The 12155-nt window shown below is 40.5% G+C and overlaps 1 protein-coding gene across 1 annotated transcript in view; it reads left to right on the top strand.

Annotated features, from left to right (window-relative positions):
- The window catches only part of NOX3 (NADPH oxidase 3), a 60874-nt gene that overhangs the window by 44288 nt on the left and 4431 nt on the right, over positions 1-12155 (top strand). Inside the window, exons 11-12 of the mRNA XM_055267840.2 lie at positions 58-204; positions 4218-4342. Of these exons, the coding sequence (XP_055123815.2) occupies positions 58-204; positions 4218-4342 (272 nt within the window). The remainder of the gene's footprint in view (positions 1-57; positions 205-4217; positions 4343-12155) is intronic.

Here is a 12155-nt window from a genome sequence, read left to right as displayed (position 1 = left end):
ATTATCAGCACATATGAAAAGAGAATAGATCCGTTCACTTGCCTTCTCTCTTGACAGGTGTATTTCTACTGGATCTGCCGGGATGCAAGAGCTTTTGAGTGGTTTGCTGATCTCTTACTCTCACTGGAAACACGGATGAGTGAGCAGGGGAAAACTCACTTTCTGAGTTATCATATATTTCTTACTGGCTGGGATGAAAATCAGGTACTGATAAGACTCTGAGAATAAGCAATACTGCTGAACTCATCTAATAGCAATGAGGAACAATTTCAATAATGAGCTGTGTAGCACTCTGATAGCATGACAGAATTATTTTTATGTTCTTAAAAAGGAAAGGAGAATAAAATAAAACCAGATTAGCAAGAGTGATTCAAGTTGTAACAATCAAAGAACCAAAAAAAGAAGCTATGGTTAACTTGCTGAGGAATAGAAAGTGTCAGACAGTGGAAGACAATCCAGGGGCTGGAAATCCCAAATAAATTTGCATTTGTCCCTTTAAAAGTGACATCGAATGAATATTACTGATTAGCTGTATCATCTTGTTGAGTTTCTGACTGGTTCTATTTCTGTGCCTTGAGCTGTTCAGAGTTAAGCAAAAAAGATTCCTAGGTGTTTACATTCAACATTTTGTATTGTAAAGTATGTGAGCAACTATAGAAAATTATTATTATGAATACATGATTTGTCCAGAGTTTGTTCTCTAAAGGTGTTCTTAGAAATTGTGTGCACGTATGTTTATTTACCTAAGATTAAGGTGATCTTTTGTTTTGGCAGGTGTTCTGCAGTATATTGTATTAATGAAATATTAAGATTGAATTTACCAAAAATAATGTATACCAAAATATTGACGATGGTAGTATTTCAATGTTGATACTATTGAATGGTAACTATTACATTGTAATCCATTTTAACTCCTCAAATATGGGAATTAACAATGAAATGATTACGAGGTTACACAATATATATTCTAATTAGCACCTATTATTGATATATACTTTTAAGGAAAGCGTATTTGAGCCTGGGAGATTGGCATTAATCACTACATTTACAAATGAATGCTCTGTGTGTGTACATCACACATACACACACACACACACACACACACACACACGGGCCTTATAGAACATCGCTGTAATTTGACTCTGCTTCTGCAAATGAATAAGACTCTGCTAGAAATTCAGTAGCTTAATGAATTTTTATGGACTTATTTGCAGTCCTTCTTAAATATTTAATCCTTTGGGATAATTTGAAATGTAGCTTTCTTGGGAACTAGGCTTGAAACATCTTAATGAATTATATAGTGTTAATTATGTTTTCCAAACAAACACTTTCCTTATTCAAGTGGGATTTTTGATTGATGAACAGTTTGGTGAAGTAGAGACAGCTTCTGTCTTCTGATTTCAAGTACTGTGCCTGCTATTCTACCCTAAGGTGCATTGATCCCTGTGTGCACCTAGGTATTCCCTGCCAACTGGGAGCTCCATAGCTCCCATACTGAGGTTCTCAAGTCCCAAGTTATGGGACTCATAACTCAGTCCCATACTGAGGTTCTCATAACCAAGAACTGAAATTGATTTGGGGACAACACAATCCTGCCCCCTCCCGTCTCTACTACTTCCAAGAATATGCTATAAAATATACATTTTTTTCTAAATACAAATAAATTAAAATAAATGTCTTACATTTTTGCCATGACATGTTGAAAATTATTTCGACTCCTAAATTTCAGGCAGAAAAATCACTAATTTCAACATTTAAAGGAAAAATAATTGGTGCATTCTGTCGGGAAAGAATCAAGAGGCTGTTTTAGAAATACCCAATTGTTAAACTGAATTCAACAACCTCAAAGTGGCAAAATGACAAGAACAGAAGGGACAGATGGAAGAGGTATTGTGAAGGGCAAATCAACAGAGTTTGGAGACTAATTGAACATTGGGCTGAGAAATGTGGAATAAATATCATTCCAAATGTTTGAATATCAGTGATTGGCGGTACCACAAGTGTAAGCAGGGAAGGCCCTTTTTGTGTGTGAAATGATTCCTGAACTTCTCAGCAAGGACTTTAAGGCCCTTCCCAGCCTGACTCCCACTCACTAGTTGTGTCCCACCCACATCGGTTTCCTCTGGCACCAGAGCCACCAAAGGATGCGTGTTCACCCATCACACTATGCACGGTCACACCCATGGCTTTGCTCCTTCTCTCCCCGCACCTGGCGTGTCACTTAACACCCTCTGCCGCTGTTCCCCACCTTCTTCTTGCTCGGAGTCCTATACCCCAACTGTTTTCCAGCAGTAGCTCTGCCACCTGGGGTCAGACTTGCCTGCTCACAACTTCCTACGACCTGGATTTCTTTTTATATTTTCTTTATTTTTTAGATTCAGAGGGTGTGTGTGCCCATTTGTTACAGGGGTATAGTGCATACTAGTGGGGTTTGGGCTTCTAGTGTACCCATTACCCAAATAGTGGATATCATACCCAGTAGGTTCTTTGTCAACCCTCACTCCCTTCTCACCATCCCCCCCTTTTAGAGCCCCCAGTGCCTATTATTTCCATCTTTATGTCCATGTGTGCCCATTGTTGAGCTGCTGCTTATAAGTGAGAATATAGAGTATTTCGTTTTTTGTTTCTGAGTTAGTTCACTTAGGATAATGGCCTCCAGCTCCACCCATGTTGCTGCAAAGAACATGATTTCATTCTTTTTATGGCTGCATAGTATTCCACAGTATGTATATAACACATTTTCTTTGTCCAGTCAACTGTTGATGGACACTTAGGTTAGTTCCATGATTTTGCTATTGTGAATACTGCTGTGATGAACGTATGAGTTCAGGTGTCTTTTTATATAATTGGCCTGGATTTCTCAGATCCAACCTGCCATTGTCTCCTGACCTGTTGGGACGCTTCCACTATTTTCAGCTGAACCTCCCTAGATTCAACTACTTTTTTAGACTAAAGAGAAGGTCAGCCAGGAAAGTCAGGCTTACAGTGGGAACCTGGGGCATGAGTTGCACCCAGCAGGGTTGTTGCCCAAACTGGTCAGGGTCAGGATGAGTCAGAGGGTGAGAATGAATAGAGCACCGCATAGGGGTTTAAGGGAGGAGCACTGGGAACACAGATCCCCAGAAGTGAGAAGCAAGGTAGCTACCAGAATGCAGAAAGGGATAAAATAAATGACAGCAACTTAAAACATGATCATGGCCAGGCGCGGTGGCTGACGCCTCTAATCCCAACACTTTGGGAGGCCAAGGCGGGTGGATCATGAGGTCAGGAGATCGAGACCATCCTGGCTAACACAGTGAAACCCCATCTCCAATAAAAATACAAAAAAAAAAAAAAAATTAGCCGGGCGTGGTGGCACGCACTTGTAGTCCCAGCTACTCGAGAGGCTGAGGCAGGAGAATCGCTTGAATTCAGGAGGCGGAGATTGCAGTGAACCTAGATCACGCCACTGCACTCCAGCCTGGGTGACAGAGCAAGACTCTCTCTCAAAAAAAACAAAAACATACAAACAAACAAAAATGATCACAAGGGATTATGCTGTGGGCTCTCATTTATTGACCACTAGCTACATGATGCCTGGATGGAGTCGCTTAATTCCAAGGCAAATGATTAGGCACAGAGCACCAGCCAAGCCGCCTACTAGGGTCTGGCCACCGTGTTCCACCTGCCAGGCTCCACATCCTCCCAGCACTTGAAACCGGACAGTATACATCACACCGTTTCAACCCACTAGGCAGGTCTGATTGTAAGATGCAGTTTCTTCCCAGACATTTCATAGCACTTTAATCTGGCAATGCCTTTCTCAACTCCCCAGGAGCCAATGTTAAGTGAAAGGGGATAGCAGGTACATATTAATTGTTGAAAAGTTTGGCAGGAAAAGAAGGAAGTCGTTTAGTGCTTGCTTTCTCTTAACCACATTTACTATATGACTTTCATCCTTTTAAAGGAAAATATTCTTTCTAGGTTAACGTTATTGCACACCTACTAGGTATAAAGAGGCACTTGGTTCCAACGAGGCCTGATTCAGACATAAATGAGATATGATGCTTGCCCTAAAGTGCAGCATTGGCGACATCTGCAAATAGTGATAAGCATTGCCAGCCCTGTACACATTTTTTAATTAAATCTACAAATGAACATGATTACTTTATTCTTTATTTATAGAAGGCTTATATATTTTTTTCTAAATGTCATCTAATGCCACGAATTTACTTTAGGCTGTTCACATAGCTTTACATTGGGATGAAAATACTGACGTGATTACAGGCTTAAAGCAGAAGACCTTCTATGGGAGGCCCAACTGGAACAACGAGTTCAAGCAGATCGCCTACAATCACCCCAGGTAAAGCAAGCTCTTGCCTGTCTCCCTGCCGGGCTCTTCTCTGGAGAAATGCAAGGGCTGCTGGAGTGAAAAGTTAGTCTGCAGTACTGTGAGTCTCCGTTAGAGACAAAACATCTACCTTAGAAAAGGTGGTCAACGGTATATTTCAGGGGCCACAAGCCTCTCCGGAACTGGCTTACAACCTCTGACAGTTATTGATTATGTTGCAATTTTTCAACACTTAACCTCCATCTAAAGATGGTATTTCTTCAACTACATATACTTTCAAGACATCTTTGGTGGGTACAGTTGATCTCTAATTACCCAACTGGAGAATTCACTCCTGTCCAACTGTACACTATAGAGCATGTCTAGCAAAAGCAGAGAGAAAATGTTAGAAGACAAAGCAGGGATTTCGGGTGGTGGTTAAGGATCCAGCATCTGGCTGTAAATCCTGGTTCTGCCTTTACTGCTGGTTGACCTTGGACAGGTTGTCTACCCTGGTACTGACTCTGTCTCCTCCTCTGCAAACTGCAGAAAATAATAGTGCTTTCCTCCTAAGAGTCTGCAAGGATAAAATTAATGAATGCATGTAAGAGGCTTAAAATAGTGCTTTCTATGGAGTTCGCAAGAAGCACTAGCTGCTATCACTGCTATTATTATTTTTATTATCATTTCCATTATTACTATTATTATTATCATTATATAATAAATTTCGATATAGAAAAGCAAGAGTACTTGTTCTGGGGTCACAAAACTGAAGTGAAGCCTGTACTTCCTGGTTCTAGAAGTTACTGGCTATGTGACCTTGGACGAGGCAGCTTATTTGAGCCTTTGAACCCCATTGAAAAATATGGATAATACTATCCATTCACAGTGTTGTTTTCATAATGTAAATATACTTGTAGTATGGAGCACTAATGCAAACAGTTATCATTGTTATGATGTCTCCTAAGTCAGTCTTTGCTTTGAACCTTCGTTGTCTATGGCTCTTAAAAGTCAGCATATCCTAATATTGTCTTCATTAAAGAAAAGTTTCCATATTTGAGGAAAGATCTGAAGGCAGTGAAGGAGTGTGCCATGTGGGCAACCGGAGCATGTGCCAAGGCCCTGAGGCAGGAGACACCATTCCTGGCATGATCCCAGAAAATAGGAAGTGAGAGGGAGAGCAGCAGGAGCCAGGCTGTAGGAGAGGTAACAAAGACAGCTGTGAGTCATTGTAAAGCTTTGGATTTTATTCACAGAGGGGAAGGCACTTACAGATTTGAGCAGTAGAGTGACATGGGATCACTCTGCAAGAGAATGGAACGTGAGGGGCCTGGGACAGAGGTGAAGAGGCCAGAGAGGATCAGCAGTGGTGGCGGTTTGGATTAGGGAGCAGCAGAGGAGGTGATGAGAAATGGTTAGATTCTGGAGTCTTTGCAGTTTGAGCTGAATTGACTATGGATGGGATGTGAGGTGTGACCCAAGCTATTCAATAGAATGGAATCCCCACTTACCATATGGCGATGACTTTAAGAGGAGCAGCTGGTTGGCAGACATGGGGTGTCAGGAGTTCAGTTTGTGACGTATTTAGCTTGTGATGCCTGTCATACATCCACGTGGAATTATGGAGTGGGCAGAAGAATATAAGAAGCAAACGTTCAGGGGAGAAGTTCAGCCAGAGGTGTGAGCACATGGACTGTTTGGAGCCATGAAACTGAATGAGATGACCAGACGGGCAGATATAGATGGACAACATTTCCAAGAACTGCACTGTTGGAGGGTCAGGAAATAGACTCTCTATTGACGGGTCACAGAGTTTAATACATGACACTCATATCTGCCTTAATAATCATGCTCCTTGGGTCTTCTATACCCTGACCTTCTTTCCATCCACTTTCTCTGTATTGCACCAGTAAGAGTACATTAAAGCCCACTAAGGTACCTCTGACTGCTTCCATATCCCCGGCGATTTTCCCATTGTCTTGCGTCCTTCAAAGCCTCAGTCCTTGCATTTCTGCCTTGTGGGTTTCCTGCACAGACAGCATGCTTCAATAAACTCTTTGTACTTCCTTCGTATTTGTTCTGCTTCACAGAGTACTTCTCCGGTGAATATTATTTATCTTTTGGTCATTTTGGCTGCTCCTATTTTACATTTTTTTCACACTCTCTCTGTACCAGAAAGATGCCATTTTCTTTGTTATCAGTTGTCATGGAATTCGTTAGACTCCCGAGACCAGCTATTTGAAGGAGGTTAACGAGGAGGGAGATGTGGAAGGAATGATCGGGTAGCCGTCCAAGATTCATAACTCTCTGATTCCAGTCACCTTCTTCCCTGTGAAGTCACTCAGACCTCAACTGCCCTGTGCTCTGTGAGGCCCCTGCTGACCCTCTCCGCACCCTGCACCCAGCAACCTGCAGAGAAGCAGGAACCTGCAGAGAAGCAGAGAACCTGCAAAGAAGCATGTTCCCAGGGAAGAGACGGTTTGAAGGCGTGCTTGTGGGGATTACTCCTGACCCACATTCAGCCCAGGAGTAAAGGCTTTCCCAGCAGGACATCCCAAGAAAAGCGTCACTTTGAGCATAGGGTTGGGGAGGGAGGGCGTGGACAAGCTGCGCAACCTTGCAATCTTGCTCTTGCCCCACGGGGCTCATTCTGATGCCCCATAAGCTGTGGCAGTGGCCTTGGAGACTTTTCCAGGTGTCACTTCCTGACACCTCCTTGCTCCATTTTGCTTCTTGTCCTGACTCTTGCTGATATATGGCCTAGAATCCAGTTCTGGTTCTACCTTCTCTCCAAATGCGGTGCTTCCAACCCATCCTGGCTTCTGCGGCCACAGAATCCAGTTCCTCTGAGCTCCTGCTCCACACCCAGCCCTGGATCACAGGCCCCCAGTTCTTCTGAGTCTAAGTCACCACCCCTGCCTCACACCCACCCAGAGGAGAGACAAGATCATTTCATCTGCCATTTCCTTGAAAAGATTGTAGGTAGAAACTAACAAAATATTACAAACTCATATGAGAAAACTCAGGGGGTTTTTGTTGCTATTTTCTCCTTTTGGGAAAAAAAACATATATATTCACTGATAAATGTTTTACATTTGGTTTTCAGTCATCATGGAATAAATGTTCTCATTTCACAGGCTTTTGACATGGACATCTATATCTTGGTTTTCAGTTCTTCTAGATAGTCTCAGTTTTTATTAGGATTGTCCCTTTTTGACATCTCGCATGGTGTTTGTTTATTTATTTATTTATTTATTTTTACACACAAAGCTTGCAGCCCAGTGGGGAACGCCTTTAAAACCAAACTATTTAATTATCTCCCTTCCCTCAAAAAGGCATGAGCCAGGAACATGGACCATCAAGAGACCAAGGGTAAAACTGGGTTTGCACAAACTCTGCCCAGAAAATTATGTTACTCAGTGCTGAGAAGTGGGCCTGTCCAATTTTTTTGCAAGGAGTAAAGAGTAATCAGTTTTAAGGTGGCAAAACTGTATTACCATCACTTTCCCTGTTGCTCGTACCTTTCTAGAAGCCATAATCAAAGTTAAGTGCAGAAATGTACTTAATGCTCAATTGTATTTTGCAGCACAGTAGCTATGCAAACTCTCTCTCCTTGATGGATGATTTCATCTCTTTCCGAGTAGACGAGGCCCCCAAGGCTTGGAATCACTGAATCAAACCTCTACAGCATACTTCCCTGTCCCCAATTTTTTGATATCGTATTTGTAATAGCCTTAGACTCTAGAACATGGTAACTTGTTACATAGCTTCAAGCATCCATGTCATTAATATTAAACACATGAAGGCAAAGTCAATCATTTTATCCCTGGAATGCCAGATCCCTGGGAAAAGACAAGCCTTCGGTCAAAAGCTTAGCACCACCCTTTAAAAAGACTTTTAAAATGACCTCCTTAAAATAATTTTGTTTTCTGCTGTGTAAAAGGAGATTTATGCTTAATGAAGCTTTTAATGAAGAAATCTCGGAAAGAGAATGCCAATAAAATCTAATTTTTAAACAAGAAAATCTAATATTGAGAAGTATTTCAATATCCTGGCCTTTGTCCAGATATAAATGAAACACACAATCCAATTACTGTTCTGCACAAAGAACAAAGTAACATTAATTTTCCTCAGGATGGTTATTAAAGAGATAAACAGTATGTTTTCCCCTTATTATGTCAAGGATATGTTTGTTCCCAAGCCTGCCTGGCTACTCTTATAAGACAGTTCTGTCCTGTCGTTAGCTCATATCTTTTGGCAAAGATGGGCAGAAGAAATTGGTGGATTTGTTAGTGGCCTCAGAAAAGGTTCTTTGTTCTTGAGGGCCTTTGAAGTAGGCTCTCAACCATTTCTATTCATCAGCTCGAAGCCGAGGATTCTCCGGACTTACTCTTTCAAAAATATTTACCTGTTCACTCAAAGCTGGAGTTCGTTCTTGTTCTAAGAAGGAGTTAAATCAAAAGAATAAAGTGAACAGGGGCAAAAAGATTTTTTATAGAACATGAAAAACAGGACCAAAAATAAAGCTTGAAGGGAAGCAGATCAAAGAGAGTAGTACAAACTATAAAGGAACCAGAAAATTGCAAAAATAACAGTAATAGAGAAACAAATTGATGGGCATCAAAATGAATACAAATAAGGAAGAGAGAAGAAAAATTAAAAATAGATCAAAGGCTGACAGTAGAAAATAGAAAAATGTGTTCTATTGTTTTTATTTGTAATTAATTTTGGTAATTATATTAGCTATATTACAAAAACACCAGTATAGTTTTGAAAGACAATCAACAAATATTAAGTGGATGCATTATAAGCCTTTTACCAATATATTCGAATTCACATGCATGTGAAAATTGTATATTATTTCAGTTAGACAAACACAGAAAAGTACTATAAAGCAAAAACATTAAAAATTATTCTCCCAATTAAAATATAGTAGGCTAATTAAATGCTTTCATTGACATCTATGTCTTACTAATCTAGAGAAAGGTATCTTTTTCAAAAATGGAAACTGTATTGCATTTTTTGTAAACATTGTCAATACGTTCCCAAGCTTTAGGTAAATGTTCAGAAAATCAGGAAAATATTTCCAAGAAGGTAGACAGAATGAAAATAAAAATACCCTTGTCACATCTAGTTACTTTTTTGATAAACACACACTGTACAGATACTCAGCTTTCTGAATTTGTGGATCAGTTGCTTTTTATTAATTGAACAAAATAATTTTCCACAGGCCTTAAATCTTTGATCTTACCCTTCAGATAATGTTTATAGTTTTCTACTTTTGACCTATCTGCTAATAACATGCCTTTTAGGTGTAAATTTGATGTAACTAATTACCATAAAAACTTTAAAGTTTGGTCATTTTTTTTTTTTGTAATTTCAGTAGACGTGTTTCTTTTAACTTTGAAGAAAAAAACAAAAAATAGAAGAGTACTACCATTTGTTAAAACAGTTTAACCCAACCTAACGATGAAGGAAGGTGTCAACTTTACCATGCGATTGGGGGCTTCTAATCCATATTGCATGAATGTATTTTAGACCATCCATTGTTTTCAGAAACGTGAAAATACCTTTATACTAAATTGAGTAAATGTGTCCATCTGGACCCACATTTGCTTGTGTGTGCACCCTTCAATTCTCATTTGTACGTGCATATGTGCAAAATGTTTTAAAATGATATTTTTAAGAAATTAGCATTCTGATTATAGCATACAGGGCCCTTTATCTAACAGGATATCCTAAACGTTCATTATATGACTCAAATGTTCAGAATACTCAAAGAAATAGACTTATGGGGAAATACAACACATGATAAATTACAGCTTCATGGGAAAAATAAAGATACCATAAACTTATGATGAGGAAATTGTCAGCATATTCCCATAGTTCCTTCCCACGAGAAGGCATCAGTCTCTCTGGTTAGACCCAAGTAAAGATTCGATGAAAATTGCTGAAATTGCTCCATTTGTGATAGCGGGGATTGGAGAGATGGGTGAATACAGGGTGGATTTATCATTATGCTGCAAAATTTCTTCAATGGCATTACCTATCTATCAAATTATTAGTTTGGCAAAATATTTGGTTACTTATGCATGAAGGCATATATTTGTTACCATTTTATTGGGGTGGGGGAGGGTTGGCAAAAATGGCTCTACCATTCCCTGGGATCTGCTGCTACAAGTCAGCTGCTTTCATTTTTCTTCCCCATTTGACCGTGAGCTTCTCAAAGGCTTATAGCTATAAGCAACTTTATCTATGCACCTCAGAGCCTAGCAAAATGGCCAGTATGTGCAAGTGGCAGCACCATGAGACCAATGAGGGAGCGGGGACAAGAGTCCGAACGGCACAGTTCTGGCTGCCAAAGAAAACAGAGCCTGTGGAGTGTGGGCAGGAGCAGAATCACAACAGTGAGCCTGGTTAGGGACATCTGCAGCAACTCATGAGCAACTGAGTAATTAGGACACAGAGAAAAGCAATGTCGTCGGCTGCTACAAATTAACTAGGAGATAGGTTAAAAAAAAAAAAAAAGCTGGCCAGCCCAATTATCATCTGCGGTTCTGAAAAAAGAAGGTGTTGTACAAAATATAATTATGTGATGAATCATTTGGAGGCATTTCTAATGAAAAACACTCACTAGAAAGGATTAACCAGAAGTTGTGTCCATTGTCTGATACAGAGTTTGTAGCTCTCATCTTCTTTCTAAGCTCCATAAATCCACGGGACCCTTCTGTTTATCGATTTTATTTGCGGAATGCACTCAGGGTATAAAGTAATTTGATTTTTTTAAAATAGGGTTTAGGGTCTGCCCCTACAGGGTTATAACTTACAAGCATAAAAGCCAACACATAAAAACAAACATACAATTTAAGGAGAGAAAGGCTCACAGCAGCAGAACCTGGGAATTCAGCGAGGTGGTGGGATTACTCCCGGGCGCACCCACATGCCCATATATCTGCTGGGCTGAAATCTCCTGGTGGGTGATATTTTGGATGCCTTTCATGCATGGCATCGCTGAACTGTTTTTGAAAAATGCACCAACCCCACAGAGAAGAGCACAATAGTTATTTAGCAGACATAGAGAGGGAAAGGAGAATTTTCTTTATTATCAGAGCTAAAAATAATGCTGTGAATGTTAGCCATCTTTGCAGCTTGTGTAAAATTTGTCCTTTTCTCATCAAAGTCAGCAGCCCAGACTGATCAATGCCGTTAACGTTGTCCCCAATCCAGCTCCCCCATGCGTGTGCGGCTTGCAGGCTGTAAACTGAAGAATAGCACCTTGCGTTTTTATACTTCTTTTGCAGAGAATCTCTATTTAGTTCCAAGCGATTGTGGGTAATTCAATTTTATAGAAGAATCTTTTCTTTACCAACCCCATTAGGGTTCTGTTGCACTTGTCCGTTGCCTCATAAAAGAAAAAAAAAGGGAAGCTGCCACATCTGTCCCTTAACCACTTTGCGTGGATTCTCTGCCCTGTGATTCACAGTATGCATTTGTGACAAGAACTTCTACATACTTGGAGTCACAAATGCCGAGAAGAGTAAGCCAGGCAAGCAGAAGAATGCTGTATGTGGGGACAGTGATGCACAGAGAGCCAGTGAAGGGCTGACCTTTCCACCTTAGCAGAAGGTAGATAATAAGTGGCCTTTGTGAGACTTTTTGGTGATTGCATCACCATGGCGGTTATGGCCCCTGAGTAAAGTGTGGACTTAGCTGTGCAGTGTAATAGCCACAACTTCAAAAGAGGCAGGGGAGCTATGAACTGCTGGGGACACCAGTAGAACACCAGGCAGCAGCAATCAGAATCCTTTGAAATGGAGTCTTAAAGGCAGAGCATCAAAGGGCACCA

The sequence above is a fragment of the Symphalangus syndactylus genome, chromosome 2 (assembly GCF_028878055.3).
Source record: "Symphalangus syndactylus isolate Jambi chromosome 2, NHGRI_mSymSyn1-v2.1_pri, whole genome shotgun sequence".
Lineage (NCBI taxonomy): Eukaryota > Metazoa > Chordata > Mammalia > Primates > Hylobatidae > Symphalangus > Symphalangus syndactylus.
Note: the sequence above shows the minus strand (reverse complement) of the source record. Positions and strands in the feature narration are given on the sequence as shown.